At 48.6% G+C, this 25,967-nt stretch overlaps 1 protein-coding gene across 1 annotated transcript in view; it reads right to left on the bottom strand.

The window, feature by feature from the left end:
- CNOT11 (CCR4-NOT transcription complex subunit 11) overlaps positions 1–25,387 on the bottom strand; it is a 37,546-nt gene extending 12,159 nt beyond the window's left edge. The window contains exons 1-5 of the mRNA XM_075334269.1: positions 24,896–25,387; positions 21,885–22,049; positions 18,427–18,579; positions 17,836–18,038; positions 9,357–9,559 (exon numbers count right to left, since the gene is read on the bottom strand). Coding sequence (XP_075190384.1) covers positions 9,357–9,559; positions 17,836–18,038; positions 18,427–18,579; positions 21,885–22,049; positions 24,896–25,211 — 1,040 coding nt within the window. The 5' untranslated portion in view covers positions 25,212–25,387. The remainder of the gene's footprint in view (positions 1–9,356; positions 9,560–17,835; positions 18,039–18,426; positions 18,580–21,884; positions 22,050–24,895) is intronic.
- Between the last annotated feature and the right edge of the window lie 580 nt (positions 25,388–25,967).

Raw genomic sequence — 25,967 nt, 5'->3', positions numbered from 1 at the left:
GCCATGCTTACTCTGTACCGTAACTATCACCATGAGGGATCAGTTAGGGTCACCGCACCGGTAGAGTGGTGACCACCACAATCACTGCTTCATTTTACCATCTGATCATACTTTGCTTTTTCGCGAACATTCTTATGTGAAGCAGAAAATAGATGACCTTGGACTATTTCTATAGACTGTTAGCTTGGCTGTATATGGAGAAGAGGGCACCTGGCTGCAAAGTATATCATCTAGGACACAAGTATGTACCTGCAGTGGTGGCAGATAGTGAGAAAGAGACATGTGATGTATTTGAAATAGCTGCAGTCTTTGCAAGTGTGCCTTGTACAGGAGGATATATGCTTTTTACATATTCCCTTATGCAGCCAAAAAAAAAAAAAAAAAAAAAAACACATCGCAAACTGACTTGTTATTATTTGGCTATGTTCACACACGTCAGCATCTGCAGCCGTCAGCGTCTGCACTGTGCAGGAGGTGGCCGGGCCTGAACTAGCTCTGGCTGTCACATGAGCTGAGCTCGTGCAGGCCCCGCCCACCTCCTGCTCCTAGCTCCACTGCCGTGACGTCCTCTGCACCGGAAGAAAGTGAGGGGGGGTCTAATATCAAGGCAGGTAAGCTTCTATCTCCATAGTGGAGCGCCGGGATTTCCGCAGGTAAATCCGCAGGAATAATTGACATGCAGTTATGTGTGGCTGCGGGACATCCGCAGCATATTCCGCAGCCACACATTCCGCAGCATGGACACAGACACTCCCCATGTCCCATAGGGTAACATGGGGAGTGTCTGTACATACTGAAACCTGCGGATTTATCTGGAAAATCCAGATAAATCTGCAGGTTTTCCGCGGCAAAATCCGCAGGAGCAAGCTCCCGAGGGCACAGGGCCTTACTGTGTTTTTGAGGTCACACAGATACACCTATATGCATGCATATTCTTCTCCCAGCAGTCTGAGATTTCTATTTTGCTGTCCACACTGAGCAGTTTGTTGGCTACATCTTGGCTGCATTTTCAAGATGCAGCATGTCCATTCTTTTTGTGTTTTTACTGCGTTTTGAGCCCTTCCAGTCAATAGATTTCACTTAAAAAAATGCATTGGGCAAAACGTGGTAAAAACACATTGCGTATTTGATGCGTTTTTGCCACTTTTTTTTTTTTTAACCAAAACGCTGCAAAAATGCTGCATCTTTGTAGTCACAAAAAATGCCGTGTGAACTTAGCCTAAATCACATTTAGTTAGCCATCCTGCTGCCATGGCAACCCATTGGGAACCTGCAATTGTCAGGTTGCTGATTGAGGGAGGGAGCCTCCTCTGATAGAGGGTTAGGCTACTTTCACACATCAGTTATTTGCCATCAGGTACAATCCGGAAAAAAAACGGGTAAAACGGATCCGGTACCGCATCCGTTTTATCCCCATAGACTTGCATTGTTACCGGATTGTACCGGATGGCTTTGCGTTGCATCCGTTTTTTTCCGGATGCGGCAAAATTAGTTAAAGCGGCGGCCGGAGGCAACGTAGCTTGCAACGTTTTTTTGTCCGGCAAAAAAAACGCATCGTGCCGGATCCAGCACGATACGGCGTGTTTTACAATGGAAGCCTATGGACGCCGGATCCGGCGTAATGCGGTAAAAAACGGATGCGGCCGCCAGATCCGTTTTTTTTAAACTGAGCATGCTCCAATGTAATTAACAAAACGGATCCAGCCAAAAAACGGTGAAAAGGATGCAAAAACGGATGCAAAACGTATCCACCGGATCCGTTTAACGGATCCGGCATAACGGATCCGTTATAAAACGGATCCAGTGGATACGGTTTTCACCTTTTATTCAGGATCCGTTGGATCAGGAAAAAAAAAAAAGGACTGTGCCTGAATGCAGAAAACTGATGTGTGAAAGTAGCCTTACCCATGGTTTAGGTACTGTGCTCCTCTATAGTAACAGCCATCACAGACATCTGCAGTGCCACACAGTGCTGACACAGAGGTAATGCAGTCACATGTACAAGTGCACTGCCACAACAGATCTATAGCCATGATGGTTACACAACGAGCCCTAGTGTTCGTTCTACTAGCCGCTCCGTCTCACCTGCTAACACTCTTCTGGCCGAGTATGCGAGTATGGCCGCCTTTGCCATGCAGGAGAATCCCTCTGCGCACCGCAGTCAGATGGATCTAATACAGCTGAATGAAAGTTGGTGATGTACTGGGAGCGTCTGTGTACATAGTGAGGGTCCCAGCGTCTCACCAGGACAGGTGGGCTCCTTTGTCTCACCAGTTATGATGAACATTACACTCTCCAGCCCAGTTTTCTTTGCGATGGGAGATGAATCAATAAAGATGGCAGCGGCATCCTTGCCTTCTGCTGTTGGCTGTTCAGAGCGCAATGATTGTGAGGAGTTTGTCCTTGGATTGCTGCATTGCGCACAGGCAGTGACAGATCTCAGCGCACTATGCAGCAGTCAGATGACAACTCATCACAGTACAGAGCTCTGCACATAACGCAGCCAGTGAGAAGGCAAGAAAGCCGCAGCCTCCTCTCCTACTGGTAGCGGTCCATCTTCTCAATGCTCCTGGCCTCTCCTACCACATGTCCTCTGCAGTGATCCTGCCTCATTAGTGCAGTCAGAGGAGAAAGTCATCCCAACCTCTGCACTCGGGAGACAAAGCCTACACTCCTTGTCAGGCATCCCACAGCTTCTGTCTTCTCTGTCACTGGCAGTTTTGTGACAGTGGAGACAGATGTTCACTGAGGGCTTTCCCTAGTTTAACATGAAATAAAATAGATCACTAACATTAAATTAGAGGTTAAGGGTGCTTTACACGCTGCGATATCACTAGCGATCTCGTTAGCGATATAACACGCCAGATCGCACATACAATTTGCTGAGATCGCACATGTGACTGGTGCTACAAAAATGACCTATGTACGATCTCTGTAAATCGTATGTGCGATCTGGCGTGTCACATCGCTAACGAGATTGCTAGCGATGTCGCAGCGTGTAAAGCACCCTTTACTTTTACTAACCCAGAATAGGGCTAGGGTTTGGACTAGAGAAAGGTCAAACAAACCCAGTAATATCGTGGGATAATCCGACAGGCTAATGTTTATGGGGCCTCCTAACTCTCCCCTGACAAATGGTGAAGCCCAGTCAGAGACCATGATTCTGGCTATATACTACAATGCTGCTGGAATTGGAGTATACAGAACAAGTGGACAGGTGACTAAAGCTTCAAATGCATTAAGTGACTAAAAGAGAAAAAAAAAAAAAAAAAAATTTTAAATATATAAAAATTTGTGGGTCGATATGATGTTTTGATCGCTTCTTACTGCATTTTTTTTTTTTGCAATGTTTTCAGCGACTAAAAAAACAAAAAAAAAAAAAAAACAAAGAAGGGAATTTGTTTACTTACCGTAAATTCCTTTTCTTCTAGCTCCTATTGGGAGACCCAGACAATTGGGTGTATAGCTTCTGCCTCCGGAGGCCACACAAAGTATTACACTTTAAAAAGTGTAACCCCTCCCCTCTGCCTATTCACCCTCACTTGCATCACGGGCTCCTCAGTTTTGGTGCAAAAGCAGGAAGGAGGAAAAACCTATAAATTGGTCTAAGGTAAATTCAATCCGAAGGATGTTCGGAGAACTGAAACATGAACCAAAAGAACAATTCAACATGAACAACATGTGTACACAAAAGAACAACCAGCCCGAAGGGCACAGGGGCGGGTGCTGGGTCTCCCAATAGGAGCTAGAAGAAAAGGAATTTACGGTAAGTAAACAAAATTCCCTTCTTCTTTGTCGCTCCATTGGGAGACCCAGACAATTGGGACGTCCAAAAGCAGTCCCTGTGTGGGTAAAAGAATACCTCGATAAAAAGAGCCGAAACAGCCCCCTCTTACAGGTGGGCAACCGCCGCCTGCAGGACTCGCCTACCTAGACTGGCATCTGCCGAAGCATAGGTATGCACCTGATAGTGTTTCGTGAAAGTGTGCAGACTAGACCAGGTAGCAGCCTGACACACCTGCTGAGCCGTAGCCCGGTGCCGCAATGCCCAGGACGCACCCACGGCTCTGGTAGAATGGGCTTTCAGCCCTGAAGGAAGCGGAAGCCCAGAAGAACGGTAGGCTTCAAGAATCGGTTCCTTGATCCACCGAGCCAATGTTGACTTGGAAGCCTGGGAACCCTTACGCTGGCCAGCGACAAGGACAAAGAGCGCATCTGAACGACGCAGGGGCGCCGTGCGAGACACGTAGAAACGGAGTGCTCTCACCAGATCCAAAGAGTGCAAATCCTTTTCACATAGGTGAATTGGATTAGGGCAAAATGAAGGTAAGGAGATATCCTGATTGAGATGAAAAACCATTATCAGAGCACCAGGATAAGAAGATCCGCCAAGATCTGTAATAGATCTTGGCGGACGTTGGTTTCCTGGCCTGTCTCATAGTGGCAATGACATCCTGAGATAATCCTGAAGACGCTAGGAGCCAGGACTCAATGGCCACACAGTCAGGTTGAGGGCCACGGAATTCAGATGGAAAAACGGCCCTTGTGACAGCAAGTCTGGGCGGTCTGGAAGCGCCCACGGTTGACCCACCGTGAGATGCCACAGATCCGGGTACCACGATCGCCTCGGCCAATCTGGAGCGACGAGAATGGCGCGACGACAGTCGGACCTGATCTTGCGTAACACTCTGGGCAGCATCGCCAGAGGAGGAAATACATAAGGCAGTCGAAACTGTGACCAATCCTGAACTAATGCGTCCGCCGCCAGAGCTCTGTGATCCTGAGACCGTGCCATGAAGGCCGGGACCTTGTTGTTTTGTCGTGACGCCATAAGATCGACGTCCGGCGTTCCCCAGCGGCGACAGATCTCTCGAAACACGTCTGGGTGAAGAGACCATTCCCCCGCGTCCATGCCCTGACGACTGAGAAAATCTGCTTCACAATTTTCCACGCCCGGGATGTAAACTGCGGAGATCGTGGAGGCTGTGGCTTCCACCCACTGCAGAATCCGCCTGACTTCCTGGAATGCCTGACGACTTCGCGTGCCGCCCTGATGGTTGATGTATGCGACGGCATTGGTGTTGTCCGACTGTATACGGATCTGTCTGCCCTCCAGCCACCGATGGAAGGCCAATAAGGCTAGATACACTGCCCTTATCTCCAGAACATTGATCTGAAGGGAGGACTCTACCGGAGTCCAGGTTCCCTGAGCCCTGTGGTGGAGGAAAACCGCTCCCCAACCTGACAGGCTCGCGTCCGTGGTGACCACAGCCCAGGTTGGGGGTAGGAAGGATTTTCCTTGCGATAGAGAATTGGGAAGGAGCCACCACTGAAGAGACGTCTTAGTTGCAAGGGACAGAGAGACGTTCCTGTCGAGGGAAGTCGACCTCCTGTCCCATTTGCGGAGAATGTTCCATTGGAGTGGCCGCAGATGGAATTGCGTGAACGGCACTGCCTACATCGCTGCCACCATCTTCCCCAGGAAGTGCATGAGGCGCCTCAAGGGGTATGAGTGACCCCGAAGAAGAGATTGCACCCCTGCTTGTAGAGAAAGCTGTTTGTCCAGCGGCAGCTTGACTACGGCTGACTGTGTATGAAACTCCATCCCGAGGTAAGTCAGTGATTGGGTCGGTGTCAACTGGGATTTGGGGAAGTTGATTATCCACCCGAACCGCTGGAGAGTCGCCAGAGCGACTGTAAGGCTGTGTTGACACGCCACCCGAGAAGGTGCCCTGACTAGGAGATAGTCTAAGTAGGGAATCACCGAGTGGCCCTGAGAGTGTAGGACCGCCACAACGGATGCCATAACTATGGTGAACACCCGTGGGGCTGTCGCCAGGCCGAAAGGCAATGCCATGAACTGAAGGTGTTCGTCCCCGATGGCGAAACGCAAGAAGCGTTGATGTTCGGGTGCGATCGGCACATGGAGATAAGCATCCTTTATGTCGATCGATGCTAGGAAGTCTCCTTGTGACATTGAGGCGATGACCGAGCGGAGAGATTCCATCCGAAACAGTCTGGTGCTCACATGTCTGTTGAGCAGTTTGAGGTCCAGAACGGGGCGGAAAGATCCGTCCTTCTTTGGCACCACGAACAAGTTGGAGTAAAAGCCGCGACCTTGTTCCTGAGGGGGAACAGGGATCACAACTCCCTCTGTCTTCAGAGTGTCCACTGCCTGAAAAAGTGCGTCGGCCCGAGCGGGGGGCGGAGAGGTTCTGAAGAACAGAGTCTGAGGACGAGAGCTGAACTCTATCCTGTAACCGTGAGACAGAAAGTCTCTCACCCATCGGTCCTGAAAGTGTGGCCACCAGGCGTCGCAAAAGCGGGAGAGCCTGCCACCGACCGAGGATGCGGTTCGGGGATGCCGAGAGTCATGAGGAGGCCGCCTTGGAGGCAGCGCCTCCGGCGGCCTTTTGGGGGCGTGACTTGGACCGCCACGCATAGGAGTTCCTCTGGCCTTTCTCCGGCCTGCTGGATGAAGAGGATTGGGGCTTAGCGGAGGGACGAAAGGACCGAAACCTCGATTGGTCCGTTGCTGAGGTCTCTTAGGTTTGGACTGGGGTAAGGATGAGTCCTTTCCCTTGGATTCCTTAATAATCTCATCCAATCGTTCGCCAAACAATCGGTCGCCAGAAAACGGCAAACCGGTTAAGAACCTCTTGGAGGCAGAGTCTGCCTTCCATTCGCGCAGCCACATGGCCCTGCGGACTGCCACAGAATTAGCGGATGCCACCGCTGTACGGCTAGCAGAGTCTAGGACTGCGTTCATGGCGTAGGAAGAAAAAGCTGGCGCTTGAGAAGTCAGAGACGCAACTTGCGGAGCAGAATTACGTGTGACCGCATTAATCTCAGCCAGACAAGCTGAGATAGCTTGGAGTGCCCACATGGCTGCAAAGGCCGGGGCAAAAGACGCGCCCGTGGCTTCATAGATGGATTTCACCAGGAGCTCTGCCTGCCTGTCAGTGGCATCTTTTAGCGATGAGCCATCTGCAACCGATACCACAGATCTAGCCGCCAATCTAGAGACTGGGAGGATCCACCTTGGGACATTGAGCCCAACCCTTAACTACGTCAGAGGGGAAGGGGTAACGTGTGTCAGTAAGGCGCTTAGTAAAGCGCTTGTCCGGAACCGCTCTGGGCTTCTGGACAGCATCTCTGAAGTTAGAGTGATCGAAAAACGCACTGCGTGTACGTTTGGGGAACCGAAACTGGTGTTTCTCCTGCTGAGAAGCCGACTCCTCTACAGGTGGAGGCGGGGGAGACAGATCTAACACCTGGTTGATGGACGAGATAAGATCATTTACTAAGGCGTCCCCTTCAGGTGTATCAAGATTGAGTGCAACGTCAGGTTCAGAGCCCTGAGCTGCGACGTCCGCCTCGTCCTCCAGAGAGTCCTCGAGCTGGGAACCCGAGCAGCGTGAAGAAGTCGGGGAAGATTCCCAGCGGGCCCGCTTAGTCTGTCTGGGACTGTGTTCCAGGCAGGATTCCTCCGCATGGGACCTAGGGCCCAACCTGGGAGCGCGCTGCGGCGCGGAGCGAGAGGGGCCTGGAGGCGACGAGCTGACGGGGACCGGGGCCTGTGTAAGGACCGGTCTAGACTGCAAAGCTTCCAGCAGCTTGGCAGACCATTTGTCCATAGACTGAGCCATGGATTGTGAAAGTGACTCCGAGAGTTTCTCAGCAAACGCAGCAAACTCTGTCACTGCCGCCTAGACAGGGGGAGCAGGTGGGTCTACATGAGCCGAGGGGTCCACTAGTGACCTAGGCTCCGGCTGAGCAAGCGAAACAGGGGTCGAGCATTGCTCACAGTGAGGGTAGGTGGAACGCGCAGGTAACATAGCCCTACAAGAGGTACAGGTCGCAAAAAAACCCTGTGCCTTAGCACCTTTGCTCCTTGTGGACGACATGCTGTTGTCTCCTAGGAGAGTGATCACTGAGGGTATATGGGAAGGGGTATACAGCCCGACCGAACAGAAATATGCATATAAACACGTATCTATTCCGGCACCCCGGGGGGGGGGGGGGGGACCAGCACCGGGTGACCGGTGTGGCTTACCGACCGCTAAAAAGCGGAGTGTGATTCCTCCAGATTCCCTGCCTTAGGTCTCCCAGAGCTGCAGAGCTCTTCTCAGATAATCCTCCACCGGCAGAATGCCAAAAAACATGGCTGCCGGAGCTCTCAGGAGAGGAGTGGAGCCGTGGGCGGTGCTAGAAAAGTGCGGGAATCTGGGGTCCCCACAGTGATCAGTGAGGGGGGAGGACACATCCAGGATGCTCCTGCCCTCACAGCCGACATCAGGCCGGCCGTCCCGCCCTTACCCCTGACAGGCAGGTCCGGGGGCGGGATTTTTGCTACTAGGCCGCGATGAAGCCGGGGACTAAATTTAAAACCGCGGCCGACAAGCAGGCGCGGTCGGCGCGGAAGTCCCCCGGTCTTCACAAATCAGCAGCTGCTGCAGCGTCCGGGAAGCAGATGCTCCATGCACAGTCCCCATGGGGACACAGAGTACCTTATAGATGCAGGGCCCGGTCCCTGAGGATAAATAGACTCCTGTCCAGCAGATTCCCACAGGGGCTGCGGAGGGAGCCCGGTCCCAGTAAATGGATGACCGGTCAGGATCCCACTTCTCCCAGAGCCACTAAGGGATGGTGAAGGAAAACGGCATGAGGCTCCGGCCTTTGTACCCGCAATGGGTACCTCAACCTTAACAGCACCGCCGACATAGTGGGGTGAGAAGGGAACATGCCGGGGGCCCCGTGGGGGCCCTCTTTTCTTCCAACCGATATAACTAATCTGAGAATGCATGAGTGGATGTGTGCCTCCTTCCACACAAAGCATAAAACTGAGGAGCCCGTGATGCACGGGAGGGTGTATAGGCAGAGGGGAGGGGTTACACTTTTAAAGTGTAATACTTTGTGTGGCCTCCGGAGGCAGAAGCTATACACCCAATTGTCTGGGTCTCCCAATGGAGCGACAAAGAAAACCAAAATTCTGTCATTTAATTTTTTTTTTTATCCTCTCTATGGCATTAATAGTTCAGGTTAATTTGTAGCTTGATACAACAGACTTATGGATGCATTAGTACCACATGTGTATTTTTCAGAGTTTTGTTAATATATTTTGTAGTGGGGAAAAGGGGTGAAATCAAAATTTATTTATTTTATCTATATCCTCCCTCCCTCATTTGAACAATTTTTTTTAGTCGCATTACTGCAGTTATTTACCACAGTATATTGTATATAAAAATCACATTCTCACATGTCAGAAAAACTAAGAAAATATTATTGCTCTTGCTGTAAGAAATAAAATTTAAAGCCCAAAAATCTCTGGTCTTAAAGGGTTAATAATCACTCACCTATTCACTACTTCCATTGAATGCAGGGACATATCCATGTTGACCAGGACAGAAAAATACTCTGTAATTTGGCTTGACTGCATTAATTTTAGTAACATTTCAATGGCAACCAATGGATTATTTTCCACCAAATCTGGAAGCTTCGCAGGCGTGAGGCCAATGTGGTAAACCAGTTTGGGGTCTTTCTCCAACTCCCCAAGTAGCTGTAAAGAGAATGGGAAATGTTAGGACCATCTCCAGACTGAATGGGCTACATAAGGCTGCTTTCACACATCCGGTTTTTGCTGTGCGGCACAATCCGGCTCTTTGCAGAAAAAACGCAACCGTGTTTTTTTGCCGCCGGTTGCGTTTTTTCCGCATAGACTTTCATTAGTGCCGGATTGTGCCGCATGGCCTTGCGTTTGGTCCAGTTTTTGCCGGATGCGACATATTTAGCCCATGCGGCGGCCGGATGGAACGTTGCCTGGCACTTTTTTTTTTTTGTCCAGCAAAAAAAAAAAAAAAAAACCACACACATCGCGCCGCATCCGACCAACGCGGCGCTTTTTCCAATGCATGCCTATGGATGCGGCGCGATGTGGCAAAAAACGCATCCGGCCGCCGCATGCGTTTTTTTGCACTGCCCATGCTCAGTAGCAGGCCGCAACCGGCAAAAAACGGACGGGCCGCATGTAAAAACTTATTGCAAAGGATGCGTTTTTTCGCCGCATCCATTGCATAGGTTTTAGACCCGGATTTAGCCGCACTGCAAAAACCGGATGTGTGAAAGCAGCCTAAGAGCCCTGACTCCTGGAGAGCAGCACAGCTTCTCCTCAGATCTACCTGTTCACGTCTACAACTACTCACTAACTTTCTGACAGTGCCAATCGCACAAGTGGAGTTGTGCAAAAATCACCAGAAACCTCTTCCCTTCAACCACTCCTCGCCAACTGTATGTGTAATGTAGCCATAATGTCAGGGACTGGCAAGGATCAGTTTCTAAAACATAACATTTTACTGCCAAATCTATATCTCAAAACTTTTTATAAGTAACTCCAAGCAGGCTCCAAAAAGGAACTACCCTTTAAAACATAGCTTGCCAGACTTTTTTTTTATACTTTGATGATACGGATCACAAGTGGAAGTCCAGACCTTGTAATTAGTTGTGGTCCATTTCGTTTTCAAAAATTGGAGCTTTTTTCCTACATCTCCCGAATACAGTACAACTTTGAACATTGAGTAAGGTTACAGAAACAACTATGATACCATGTACCCATCCCTCTAGAAACAATCTACTTAATATACCACAAACAGATACTGGAGCGGGGGGGGGGGGGGGGGGGGGAATGAGGTTCACAAAAATCTACAAACTATACTAACCCCTTACCAACACGATGTATTGGCAAGTCAGAAACTGAGCAACTCTGCATCTTTCCCAGCAGATGATGGCTGAATTTCTAAGCCATCATCTGCCTCTAACAACAAGTGGAGCAAAGCTCTGCCTGCAACTGTTAACCTGTTAAATGCCGCTGTTAATACTTGTCTGTTGCATTAACACAGTTTGTCCTGGGGGAGAGCATGTCTGACTGTCATCACGTATCTGGTATTAATTGATGATTTTGCTTTATACAGCAGTATTGTTGTACAAGAGATCAGGTGACTACAGGTTAGACAAATACCTGCATGCTGAATATTATATTATATATATATATATATATATATATAAAAAAAAAATATAACTCATGCCACGTGCTTAATGTAGATTTCAGGTGAGGTGCCTGTTTTATGATCCACTTTTTCTTACAGTATTTTTGGTGTATGAAGTATTGATCAAAGTAGTATAGATTAGACTGTGATAATTGCAATGAATAAAATGCAAGTTATACTGAATCTTTCCCTACAAACCTGTATCATTATGTTCAGCTTCTTCTACTCTATACTGTGCTGTCTACAAGTCAGATTTATATACAAATGTGAAAGAAAACTCAACTTCACAAAAAGGATTAAAAAAAATATGTAATACAAAAAAAAATTCTCATCTGCACGACAATCTTAGCATGAAACCACAATAGCAATCTTGTGATCACTACACACTCAGCTTCTCTAATCGTTGAGTCTATTATTATCTCCTCATGTGCTCTATGAAATGTAGTATTAGATAATGCCCATAGAAATGAATGGATAAACAAGTAAGACATGGCTGTGCCGAGTCCGTCTCGGAGACTGCTGATTTTTGTAAAAACTCCTCACTCAGATTCCTTAGAGGTGGCCTCTGCTCAAAAACATTTCTATGCCATAAAGAGCACATGGAAAAGACTACCCTTATAACTAGTGATGAGCGAATACTAAATATTCGGTTATTCATAAAGAATACCTAGTACTATTCCAGTATTTGTCACGAATAATGAACCTAATGGAAGTCAATAGGGAATCCAAGCATTTTTAAAAAGGGAAATCTTAAAGAAAAATGCTCGGGTTCTCTATTGAATTGCATTAGGTTCATTATTAGTGATGAATATTGAAACAGTAACAGGTTTTCGGTATGAATAACCGAATAAAGAGAATTTTGTTTACCTACCGTAAATTCATTTTCTTATAGTTCCGACATGGGAGACCCAGACCATGGGTGTATAGCTTCTGCCTCCGGAGGACACACAAAGTACTACACTCAAACGTGTAGCTCCTCCCTCCGGGCTATATACACCCCCTGGATGACAATCTACCCAGTTCAGTGCAAAAGCTGAAGGAGGACATCCACCCATAAGTAGAGATAGAGTAAAACTCGGAATAACCGGAACTCTGACTACTAACAACAGCCGGTGAAACACACGGAACAAAAAAACTGCCAACAGGCAACAGGGAGGGTGCTGGGTCTCCCATGTCGGAACTATAAGAAAAATAATTTACGGTAAGTAAACAAAATTCTCTTTTTCTTTATCGTTCCTTATGGGAGACCCAAACCATGGGACGTTCCAAAGCAGTCCATGGGTGGGAATAAACCAAACTGAGAAGTAGGCAAAACCTAACTTCACAAATGGGCGACAGCCGCCTGAAGAATGCGTCTGCCCAAGCTCGCATCTGCCGAAGCATGAGCATGCACTTGGTAGTGCTTCGAAAAAGTGTGCAGACTGGACCACGTGGCAGCCTGACAAACCTGCTGAGCCGTAGCCTGGTGCCTGAAAGCCCAGGAGGCACCGACAGCTCTGGTCGCGTGCGCCTTAATCCCTGGCGGGGGAGGCACCTGAGAACACTGGTAGGCATCGTGATAGCCGACCTGATCCAACGAGCTAGGGTCGGTTTAGAAGCAGCGAGACCCTTGCGCTGACCAGTGGTTAGCACAAAAAGTGAGGTGCACCGCCTAAAAACGGCGGTGCGTGACACATAGATTCGGAGCGCCCGCACCAAATCCAAGGTATGCAACGCCTTTTCAAAGCGATGCACAGGGGCCGGACAAAGAGAAGGTAATGAAATGTCCTGGTTAAGGTGGAAAGGAGACACCACCTTAGGGAGAAAGTCCGGAGACGGACGAAGAACCACCTTGTCTTGGTGAAACACCAAAAAGGGGGATTCCGAAGATAGCGCAGCCAAATCAGAAACTCTCCTGAGAGAAGTTATGGCTACTAGAAAAACAACTTTCTGTGAAAGTCTAAACAAGGGAACCTCCCTGAGAGGCTCAAAGGGGGGTTTCTGTAAGGCCGTGAGGACCAGATTAAGGTCCCAGGGATCCAAGGGCCGCCGGTAAGGAGGAATGATGTGAGATGCGCCCTGCATGAAGGTGCGCACCTGAGCCAGTCGGGCGATACGCCGCTGGAACAATACCGACAGAGCCGACACCTGTCCCTTGAGGGAATTGAGGGACAGTCCCAGCTGTAGACCGGACTGTAGAAAAGACAGGATGGTCGGCAAGGAGAACGGCCAAGGAGCATGGTCGGAAGAGCGACACCAGGACAGGAAAATCCTCCAAGTCCTGTGGTAAATCTTGGCCGAGGAAGACTTCCGAGCCTGAGTCATGGTGGAGATGACCTCAGAGGGAATGCCTGAAGCCGTCAGGATCCAGGACTCAAGAGCCACGCCGGCAATCTGAGAGCCGCAGAATTCTGGCGGAAGAACGGACCTTGAGAGAGAAGGTCTGGGCGGTCCGGGAGATGCCATGGCACCTCTACGGACAGACGGAGCAGGTCTGGGTACCAAGCTCGCCTGGGCCAGTCCGGAGCAATGAGTATGACTCGACGGCCCTCCATTCTGATCTTGCGCAGAACCCTGGGCAAGAGCGCTAGAGGGGGAAACACATAGGCCAGACGGAACTGAGACCAATCTTGAACCAGTGCGTCTGCTGCGAAGGCTTGAGGATCGTGGGAGTGAGCCACGTAAACCGGAACCTTGTTGTTGTGCCGGGATGCCATTAGATCCACTTCTGGAGTGCCCCACTTGCGGCAGATTGATCTGAACACTGACGGATGCAGGGCCCACTCGCCGCTGTCCACGGTTTGACGGCTGAGGTAATCGGCCTCCCAGTTTTCCACGCCTGGGATGTGGACTGCAGATATGGTGGACTTGGAGTCCTCCATCCACTGGAGGATTCGTTGAACCTCCAACATCGCCAGACGGCTGTGAGTCCCGCCCTGGTGATTGATGTAGGCAACCGCTGTCGCGTTGTCCGACTGAACTCGAATGTGCCTGCCCGCCAACAGGTGGTGAAAGGCTAGGAGAGCTAGAAACACAGCTCTGATCTCCAGCACATTGATCGAGAGGGTTGATTCGGAAGGAGTCCAAGTGCCCTGTGCTCGGTGATGGAGAAATACTGCTCCCCAACCGGAGAGGCTGGCATCCGTGGTGAGGATCACCCAGGACGGAGTCAGGAAGGAGCGTCCCTGAGACAGAGAGAGGGGCCGAAGCCACCACTGAAGGGAGCTCCTGGTCTGTGACGACAGAGCCACCTGCCTGTGCAAGGAAGAGATCCGCTTGTCCCAACAGCGGAGAATGTCCAGCTGCAGGGGACGCAGATGGAACTGAGCAAAGGGGACCGCTTCCATGGACGCCACCATCTGACCCAGCACCTGCATGAGGTGTCTGATGGAATGACGGCGGTGCCTCAGCAGAGAGCGCACCGCCAGACGAAGGGACTGCTGTTTGACTAAGGGCAACTTGACAAGTGCCGGCAGAGTCTCGAATTGCATCCCTAGGTACAAAAGCACCTGGGTCGGGGTCAGAGTGGACTTGGGCAGGTTGACAAGCCACCCGAACTGAACTAGCGTGGCGAGAGTGAGAGAGACACTCCGCTGGCAGTCTGCACTGGATGAGGCCTTGACTAGAAGGTCGTCCAGGTAAGGAATCACTGCCAACCCCTGGAGGTGCAGGACCGCAACCACTGCTGCCATGACCTTGGTGAATGCTCGAGGGGCCGTGGCTAAGCCGAAGGGGAGAGCCACGAATTGGAAATGTTCCTCTCCGATCGCAAAGCGTAGCCAACGCTGGTGTGAAACCGCAATAGGCACATGCAGATAGGCATCTCTGATGTCGATGGATGCCAGAAAATCTCCTTGGGTCATTGAGGCAATGACCGATCTCAGAGATTCCATGCGAAAGTGCCGCACCTGAACATGCTTGTTGAGAAGCTTGAGATCCAGGATGGGCCGGAAGGAACCGTCCTTCTTGGGGACTAGAAAGAGGTTTGAGTAGAAACCTCTGAACCGTTCCCGGGCGGGAACCGGAATAATTACACCGTTGGCCTGCAGGGATGCCACGGCCTGAGAGAAGGCGGCGGCTTTGGAGCAGGGGGGGTGGACAGAAAAAATCTGTTTGGCGGGCTGGAAGAAAATTCTATCCTGTAGCCGTGGGAGATGATATCCCGCACCCACTGATCGGAGACGTGTTGCAACCACACGTCGCCAAAGTGGGAGAGCCTGCCACCGACCAAGGACGTTGCTGGCGCGGCCAGATAGTCACGAGGAGGCTGCCTTAGTGGCAGCGGCTCTTCCGGTCTTTTGAGGACGCGGCTTTGCGCGCCAGTTGGATTTACGATCCTTGGCTGCGGTAGTGGACGAGGCCGAGGGCTTAGAGGATGACCAGTTAGAGGAACGAAAGGAACGAAACCTCGATTGGTTACTGCCCTGGACAGGTTTCTTGGCTTTAGTTTGTGGCAAGGAAGTACTCTTCCCGCCAGTAGCTTCCTTAATTATGTCATCCAGCTGTTCCCCGAACAGCTGGGACCCAGCAAAAGGGAGACTCGCAAGGTACTTCTTAGAGGAAGCGTCTGCTTTCCACTCTCGAAGCCACAAGATCCTGCGGATCGCGAGGGAGTTAGCGGAGGCCACCGCCGTGCGATGAGAAGCCTCCAGGATGGCAGACATGGCGTAGGATGCAAAAGCCGAAGCTTGAGAAGTTAAGGCATCCGTCTCAGGAATAGAGTCCCTGGAGAGGGAATGAATCTCCGCCAGAGAGGCAGAGACTGCCTTAAGAGCCCACACTGCCGCAAAAGACGGGGAGAACGAGGCTCCTGCCGCCTCATATACAGACTTGGCCAGAAGGTCAACCTGGCGGTCAGTGGGATCCTTAAGAGAAGTGCCATCAGCCACAGCTACGACTGTGCGGGCTGAGATTCTGGACACCGGAGGGTCTACCTTTGGGGACTGGGCCCAGTCCTTAACAACCTCTGGTGGAAAAGGAAAACGGTCATCTGAACTACGCTTCGGAAAACGTTTGTCAGGACAGGCCCTGGGCTTGTTGACAGTGGTGTGAAAGCTGGAGTGGTTAAAAAACATACTCCTAGGTTTCTTAGGAGAGGTAAACTGGTGTACTTCTACCAGAGAGGCTTGTTCCTCTGACTCTGGTGGATTGAGGTTCAGTACGGAGTTAATGGACGCAATCAAGTCACTAACATCCGCATCACCCTCAGACAAGTCAATGGGGTACATAGAGGTAGCGTCTGAGCCCACAGTAAACGAATCCTCCTCGCCCTGCACCTCGGCTTGTGAATCAGAGCCGTGGGACGAGGAAGGAGAAGGTTCCCTGCGTCTCCGTTTAGGGGGACGGGGTCCTAGGACATGCTCTGAGGGCTCTGCAGAGCTCGGAGCCGCAGAGGCACCCTGAGAAGGGGGCTGATGCATGGACAGCAGTGTCCGGGACAGCTGCCCCATGGAGTCGGCAAAAGACTGGGAAATAGCTTGTGAAAAGGAAGCTACCCAAGCCGGGGGTTCAGCCACCGGGGCCGGAGCAGCCGGAGGGACCCCTGAGGAAGCTCCAGGCTGAGACACAAACATGTTAGCACAGGCATCACAATGTGGGTATGTGCTTGGCTGTGGCAGAATGAGCTTACATGCAGTGCATATAGCGTACATGTTAGCAGCCTTGCTTCGGGTGACAGACATGCTGCTGAGGTGGAAGCTCTGCAGCAAGAATACACTCCTGTAGAATGCCCTGAGAGTGTAATAAAAGTCCACAACCGAAGGTTGTGGCTTACCAGCCCGCTCTCTGTGTGCCCTCCGGATTCCACCGCTCAAAGACCCTGTGAAGCGTCAGCCTTCCTAACAGTATGCAGCTGCAGCATCCAGCGCCTTCCAGTGTAAGAACGCTGAGAAAATGGCGCTGGGAGAAGGAGGGGGGGCATGTATAAGCCCAAGAGCGGGAAAAACGGAGGGCAGAGAGATACAGGGAGAGATACAGGGGAGGGAACATCTCCCCAGAGAGGAGTGCCCTCCCCTCTGCTGGTCGGGCGGTGGGCGGCGCTGTATGCAAAACATGCAGAGAAGCCGAAACCGAAAACTAGGCCCAAACTGAAGCCGGGGCCTAGATTTTAAAATGCGGCCGACGAGCAGGCACCTTCGGCGCGGTTCTCAGGGGAAACCCCCAGAACCGGCCGGAATTTACAGTAACGCTAAAACACATACTGTCCCCCCAATAAAAGTACCCGGGACCCCTGAAAAAACGTCTCAATACTTAGCTTTTGAGACGCAGGGCCATGTCCCTGAGTGGGGGTTAACGCTCCTTCCAGCAGGGACCAGACAGGGCTGCGGATGGAGACCGGCCTTCTGCAAGCAGAGAGGACCGTGGAGGCTCCCACTTCAAACAGAGCCTCGACAGAGGATGTGAAGGAGCGCGGCATGTGAAGGCTCCAGCCTTATAAAGTCAACCTTAACAGCACCCGACAGAGTGGGGTGTGAAGGGACATGCCGGGAGTCCAGACTGGACCCGCTTTTCTTCCAAATCTTTAAAATTAAAATAAAAAAATATCAGAGAATGCAAGTGTGTGATCCTCCTGAAACACAAAGCATTGAACTGGGTAGATTGTCATCCAGGGGGTGTATATAGCCCGGAGGGAGGAGCTACACGTTTGAGTGTAGTACTTTGTGTGTCCTCCGGAGGCAGAAGCTATACACCCATGGTTTGGGTCTCCCATAAGGAACGATAAAGAAATTTAGTATTTGCTCATCACTACATATAACACAATAATGGCATCCTAGAAGCACAGTGAATTGAGAGCACAATATTTGGATAAGAATACCTGTGTCTGCTGCGGAGAAGACAATGGGCTTTTAAATGCTTTGGCCATTATACGTTTGATTTCAACGCCGGTGCTGTTCTTTACACACATCGATTTGTCCCATTTGATGGCATGATCAGGTTCAATTGGATTCAACCAAGCCAGCTCATCTTCACAGATATGTAGTGGTGGAGGAGGGCGAATAAACTCCGGACGAAAATGGCCTGGAACGCACAAGAGACAAAACCATAAAGAAAATATTGTACAAGGCAGCAAAATTTTTTGTCTGTCTGCTGTGTAAAATATTGATTTCACCACATCCATGCTTACCCTATAATGTGAAAAGTCATATTACTTTTATAAGAGTACGTGGTAAAAGAAGAAGAGTTATAAAATAATACCGCCATAATGGTGCACGTACCCCAACGTGATTTATGTTTTCTCCGCTTATAGCGCAGGTCATAAATGGAAGTAACAAGGAAACTGCAGAGGATAACTTATGGAGCTTTTATTATCTCACAAAATACAAGTGTTTGACAAAGAAAAAAAAAAAAAAAAAAGTAAAATGAAATCTGCCCTTAGAAAGTTAATTTCACGTTTGGAATAACATACTTTCTATTGGAGGCTTTGGGCCGCTAACTAAAGCTTCTGTAATTTGTGATGCCACTGAACTGTCAAATCCAGAATTTGAAGAATCAGGGTCAGGGTCACTTAGGATGCTTGGGAAACTGGCTTTGCTCTGTGTTGGGAGTTCAGACTGACGCTCTATGGAGAAAAGAAGAAAAATGTCAAAATTATATAATTTAGGTATAGTAGACGAGGAAAAAAAAAACCAAAAACAAGACTTCAAAATGCACAACTTATTTTTCTATCTAGCTACATTGTCTTTAGAGTTAAAAGGGTTTGTCCACTAATCAGACAACTGCGTCACACAGTCCTGTGTATAAAATACCAGCAAACACTACTTCGGTACATGCGCTGTTCCAGAAATGGCGGCACTGGCTCTCCCGGGACTCACGTCACCTTGTTCTGTCATGCGAGACCTGCAGTTGATCAGCAATTGCTTCCCTCTCACTTCTTTTGGACACAAGTGACCCCCAGAAGATGTGAGTTGCTACTGCTCTTTGACTTGCTCTGAAGGTCAGCTACGTCCGAAGGTGAAGAGGACGCTGATGGGGCTTGTGAAACCTGCAGCCAAACAAGGTCACGTGAACCCCTGGGATACCAGTGCCATTATCTCTGGCATAGCACATGGTATAGGCAGTTATTTTATATGGAGGACTATAGCAATTGTGAAGGGATTGCCTGTGTAGTGGACAACCTCTTTAAACAGTGCCCGCTAAGATAAAGACACCTCCTCACAAAGTATGAGATCTCTACGTAGCTTTGTACAGTGTCCTGGCAATGTTGATTCACTGAGTATATGACACCTAAATCTGATTTATAGCATATGAATATTTATCAGAGTCCCCTGCTCAGCTACTAGCACTGACTTCCAACAGGACATGGAGCCGGTAATGGTTCCTATGGCTGGCTGATGTCCTTCCTGCTCTGCTAGCCCAATTCATGAAGGTTAGTCACTTTCTACGGCCATATAGTACTGCCCATAGGCCAAAAATCCAGGTGTGACCAGTAGTCTAATTCCTATATTGTGGTTAGTTCAGGTCGATAGTTGGGGCCTGCCGCATTTATACGGATGATAAAATGCAAGCCATTACGTATCTATAGTATACACAGAGCTCACACAAATATGCACATTTACAGCAGGTAATTTCCAGTAACGGTGGGTGAAAATGTTGACCGCTAATAAGGAGGCACTGATAACTGTTCAATACAGAGAAGGCTATGAATGCAAAATTACTTTCCAATGAAACCAACAGTAACCCTTATTGTCGTAATGGAGAATCGTAGCACATAAACAGCCGTCTCTAATGATCTGAGCCCAGATATTGGCGGATGTGCCAGTGGGCAAGACACATTAGAGACAAGCTATGTATTTAAGTGGATGTTGTGGTCCCTATGCCAGGCTGAAAACTACTGCAGCATTACCCGAGGAGAAAGCAATGAACAGTAGTCCAGATCGTCTAAGAGTATGTGCACAGGACGCCTATTTCAGGTCGATTCTGCCTGAAAAAGCACAAAAACTAAAAGGCAAAATTAACCCATGAACAGCAATGTCAGAACACCATGCTGTGCAAATATTCCCCCTCTGTCACTTTTGTATATGCTTCAGACTTCAAAAGTCCTGAAGTGGCTAAAAGAAAGGATTGGCATATTCTTCTGCCGGCTATCACCATGAGATATAGTGAGTGTGCGTAATTAAAATATATTATATATATATATATATATATATATATATATATATATATATATATATATATATATATATATATATATATATACACCGTATATATATATATATATATATATATATATATATATATATATATATATATATATATATATATATTACGCACACACTGTGCGAATACGAAAGTATTCGTCCCCCTTGAATTTTTCAACCTTTTCCCACATTTCAGGCTTCAAACATAAAAGATAAAAAATTTTAATGTTCTGGTGAAGAATCAACAACAAGTGGGACACAATTGTGAAGTTGAACAAAATGTATTGCTTATTTTACATTTTTGTAAAAAAATAAAATGAACATTGGGGCGTGCAATATTATTCATCCCCTTTACTTTCAGTGCAGCAAACTCACTCCAGAAGTTCATTGAGGATCTCTGAATGATCCAATGTTCTCCTAAATGACCGATGATGATAAATATAAGCCACCTGTGTGTAATTAAGTCTCCGCATAAATGCGCCTGCTCTGTGATAGTCTCAGTGTAAATCACAGAGAGCATCATGAACACCAAGGAACACAACAGGCAGGTCAGTGATACTGTTGTGGAGAAGTTCAAAGCTGGATTTGGTTGCAAAATGATTTCCAAAACTTTAAACATCCCAAGAAGCACTGTGCAAGCGATCATATTGAAATGGAAGGAGTATCATACCACTGCAAATCTACCAAGACCCGGCCATCCCTGAAAAATTTCATCCCAAACAAAGAGAAGACTGATCAGAGATGCAGCCAAAAGGCGCATGATCACTTTGGATGAACTACAGAGATCTACAGCTGAGAAGGGAGAGTCTGTCCATAGGACAACAATCAGTCGTACACTGCACAAATCTGGCCTTTATGGAAGAGTGGCAAGAAGAAAGCCATTTCTCAAAGATATCCATAAAAAGTGTTGTTTAAAGTTTGCCACAAGCCACCTCGGATACACACCAAACATCAAACTTTTTGGGCACAATGCCAAACGATATGTTTGGAGTAAAAGCAACACAGCTAAATCACCCTGAACACACCATCCCCACTGTCAAACATGGTGGTGGCAGCATCATGGTTTGGGCCTGCTTTGCTTCAGCAGGGACAGGGAAGATGGTTAAAATTGATGGGGAGATGGATGGAGCCAAATACATGACCATTCTTGAAGAAAACCTGTTGAAGTCTGCAAAAGACCTGAGACTGGGACAGAGATTTGTCTTTCAACAAGACAATGATCCCAAACATAAAGCAAAATCTACAATGGAATGGTTCACAAATAAACATTTCCAGGTGTTAAAATGGCCAAGTCAAAGTCCAGACCTGAATCCAATCGAGAATCTGTGGAAAGAGCTGAAAACTGCTGTTCACAAACGCTCTCCATCCAACCTCACTCATTTCAGTCTCTCGATGTGCAAAACTGATAGAGACATACCCCAAGCGACTTGCAGCAGTAATCGCAGCAAAAGGTGCCGCTACTATTAACTTAAAGGGGACGAATAATATTGCACGCTCCACTTTTCAGTTCTTTATTTTTTACAAAAATGTATGTATGTATGTATGTATGTATGTATGCATATCTATATCTCTCTCTATGATGAAGGGAAAAAAAAAAAAAAAAAACCCACTGGTGGCTAGACCACCGCAACAGACATCCAAAAAGACACATATCTGAAAGATGTGGTATGCCCATGCCCTCGCAGTTTACAATGCATGCTGGGAGGCTTGACACCACATATGTTACCTGCAAGTGCTAATTGAAGTCCGCTGATGTCCACAGCTTGGGCCATATTGGTCACATCCATAACAGCAATTTGTCTAGGAGTCTTTTTAAATAGTTCCCGGGGCGGTGCGAGCATTAACTGCGAGAGGAAGAACTTTTCAGGTGCAGTGATTGGTGGTAGAAATCCTGGAAAGTTGAGACATTTACAGTCATAAAGTCAATCATTTTTACAACATAACACCATGGTGAGCGCTCAGATATATAATAAAAATTAGAAATATGCTAAACAAGCCATACATATAAGTCATCCCAGAACTAAGACCGGACAGGTCACCTTTCAATCCCCATAAAATAATGATTCCTATCAGTCTGCATTCTGCTGTTCCTCCTAGAAGTATTTATATACCGGTACATAACAGGAAGACCACTGTGCAGGAGTCCTAATTTACCCCAGTGACTAGAATGTGGGCAAAAACAGCACTGCAAAATGAACTTGCACATGTCAAAAATACCGCCGAGGCCATCAGAAATCCTGAATGCTTGTGTGCAAAGAGACAGAGGTATATGGGCATCAAATGACAGTTCATACATAAAACATATACAAACTTTCATACGATATGCAACTCGGGCTTAATAACAGCTGTGATTTTTTTTTGACAAATGCCAGCTGTCATTAACCCCTTATATTATCCAGATTGCCACTGCACCAGGGCAATTGTCATAAGCCAAGTAAAGTGCCTTTACTACTATTTTTAGGGGGGGGGGGGGGCAAATAACCATGGGCCTCTCCATCCGGAGAACACCAGCCCCCAACTGTCTGCTGTCAATCAAACTTGGGGGAGAGGGGAGGAATTTATGCCGGTATTTAAAAGGGAATCTGTTACCAGGTTTTTGCTACCTCATCCATGAGCACAATAATGTAGGCAGAGGGATTCTGAAACTAACCATGCATAACTTACATTACAGGGTGCAGCCATTCTGACTAGCTCAGAATTGAGTGAAGCAAAGCTGGCAGCTGTCCCTGCCCACACCAGGTTCTCAATAGAGACTGTGCATTGACTGTAGTGCCAATCACAGCAGGGAGCATGTCAGTCTGCTCTGCTCATGCAGAGAAATCACACCAATGTTAATCACAGAGCATTAAACCCTTTATATTGAGTAAACAATAGCCTGCACACAGATAAGAGAAACAGATGTTTTTACTTCAGCATGCTGTCCTCCGCTTACATTGGAAAATCCTGGTGACAGATTCCCTTTAAAGGGAACCTGTCACTAGAATATTTGCTATTTAACTAAAAGAATCCCCTCCTGCAGCTCCTGGGCTACATTCTAGAAAGGTTCCTCTTGCTACTGGCCCCCCTTTCAGACCTAAATAACTTTATAAAATATTAACTTTTGCTATGGTAATGAGGCTTGCTGGCCACAGGGGCGGGCTGTATTTCGTCCGTTATCCCCCCTACTGCTGCTGTTCTCCGTCCCCCAGTGTTCATTTACATAGATGAGGCTGCCGCCCTCATGTTCCGCAGTGCTCCTGAAGTCTCGCGCATGCGCAGTGACACTATCGCGGGACTGAGCACTGTTTTCAAATTGCAAGCGCCGGTGATGTTATTGCGCAGGCGCGAGATTATGGGCGGCGCTGGGAATGTCATCACTAGCGTCATCCAGGTACCCACCCATAATCTCGTGCCCTTAAGCGCTTAACGGTAGAGGTAAAAGCGCGGGCATGAGATTATGGGCGGCTACTTGGATGACGCTAGTGATGACATTCACAGCACCCACCATAATCTCGCGCCTGCGCAATAACATCACCGGCGCTCGCGATTTGAAAAGTGCTCAGTCCCGCGATAGTGCCATTTCAGGAGCACTGTGGAACATGAGGGCGGCGGCCTCATCTATGTAAATGAACACTTGGGGACGGAGAACAGCGGCAGGATGGGGGATAACGGACGAAATACAGCCCGCCCCGGGGCCAGCAAGCCTCATAACCATAGCAAAAGGTAATATTTTATAAAGTTGTTATTTAGGTCTGAAAGGGGGGCCAGCAGCAAGATGAATCTTTCTAGAACGCAGCCCAGGAGCTGCAGAAGGGGATTCTTTTAGTTAAATAGCGAAAATTCTGGTGACAGGTTCCCTTTAAATCATTAAAAAATTCACATGTGGTCCCTTGCATTTTGCTACATAGCCAAGATAAGCACACAGTTGTGGCCTGCAGCCGTCTGCTTTATCTGTGCTTGGTATCAATAGATGGGGGACCCCCAAGTAAGTTTTTCCAATTATTTCTTTTTACGTACTACATCCAATCAGACACCGGCAGTCTGACTACAACCAATCACAGACGCTGTCACAGAGGGTGGACGGGGGAAGCAGCGAATATGCATGAATGCTAATGTGCAGACCCGGAATCAGTGTGACAGCAGCGAGGGAGACTCGGTAACCTGCTTTGCAGCCCCTTAGCCCTTTCTACCACCATTTTACAGCACAATGTTTGGGTCCCCATAGATTTATATGGGATTCAGCGTCCAGGCAGATGTTTGGGTTTAAGTCCAGTCTGGAACCAAAAATCACAAGTGTCTCCCATCTGTAGGATAGGAGATAAATCTCTGATTGTTGGGAACCAGAGCCCCAGCAACTCGGAGTCTTGGCTCTGCAAAACTGTCATGTAAGGTGTGTGGTCAACCTCCGCTCCATTCACTGTCTATGGGACTGCCGGAGAAAGAGCAGCAATGGCTACCTGCAGTCTCAGACATAACTGGCCTCTCCCAGCTGAGCTGCTATATTGTATAGAGACATTGTCTACATCACATTACTGTATAGAGCCTGCTGGGAGATTACAGCACTGAAGCTGCAGAACAGTGAGTGCAGCTCTGAGGTCAGGACCATAGCAGCTGTCAGCACAAGACAGGCAGTCCTGTACCCCGGTGTACAGCGCAGGGTGGCCTCATATGTGCCATCCTCAGCACTGACCAATGCCATGTCCACCCTGCCCACAATACCCTATAGGCAGTCAGAACTACAAGGCCCAGAATGCTCACCGGACAGCGGCCTCTCGGCTTCCTCCGCGGGCGGTGGGTTCAGGAGGTGGGCAAAGATCGCGGCGAAGGGGTTAGCGGCCAGCGGCTCGGTGCGGTACATCTCCCACAGCAGGTAGAGGGCAGTCAGGCGCTGCGGGGAGGTGGGCAGGAGGTCGGGCTGCTGCAGGAGCATCACCAACACGGAGCCCACCCGAAAATGGTCGGCCTTGGTGAAGTAATGGTGGAAGGCAGTGGACAGGCCCTCGAACGTGTTGCTGCACGCCTCCTCCGTCATGATGCCCAGCAGGTTGGACAGCTCCTTTCCACACAGATTCATGGCGAGGCCGGCCGACTCCAGCGATCACTGCTCCAGCTGCTCTCCCGCCTCTTCGGGCATTTGCCTTCGAGTCCTAGTCCTACTAAGGGCTTGCGCTGCTGTTGCCGTGATATTGTTCTTGTTTCCGCCTGCAATAAAGCTGTAAAAAAAAAAAGGCCGTAAACGTTTAGAGTGGTTCGTGCTGCGAAATGACGTCACCTGCGTGCTCGTTCCCGTGTAAGCACATGATTCCGACTTTTTTTTTCTCCCATGCAACTTGTAAGACTGCGCATGTGCAGGAGAGGTGTCAGTTATATTGGGGTGAATGAATGTTACAGCTGGTGAGGTTACAGGTGGAAGCTTCTCCCATGCTAGAGCTGCAATATAAGGAATATCCTGTCAGGCACTGAGGGTACATGTTACATTATATCACACACTGAGGGTACGTGTTACATTATATCACACACTGGGGGTACGTGTTACATTATATCACGCACTGGGGGTACATGTTACATTATATCACACACTGGGGTACATGTTACATTATATCACACACTGAGGGTACGTGTTACATTATATCACGCACTGGGGGTACGTGTTACATTATATCACGCACTGAGGGTACATGTTACATTATATCACACACTGGGGGTACATGTTACATTATATCACACACTGGGGGTACATGTTACATTATATCACACACTGGCGGTACATGTTACATTATATCACACACTGGGGGTACGTGTTACATTATATCACACACTGAGGCTACGT

The sequence above is a fragment of the Anomaloglossus baeobatrachus genome, chromosome 2 (genome assembly GCF_048569485.1).
Source record: "Anomaloglossus baeobatrachus isolate aAnoBae1 chromosome 2, aAnoBae1.hap1, whole genome shotgun sequence".
Lineage (NCBI taxonomy): Eukaryota > Metazoa > Chordata > Amphibia > Anura > Aromobatidae > Anomaloglossus > Anomaloglossus baeobatrachus.
The sequence above is the reverse complement of the archived record's forward strand: the minus strand, read 5'-3'. Positions and strand labels throughout refer to the sequence as shown.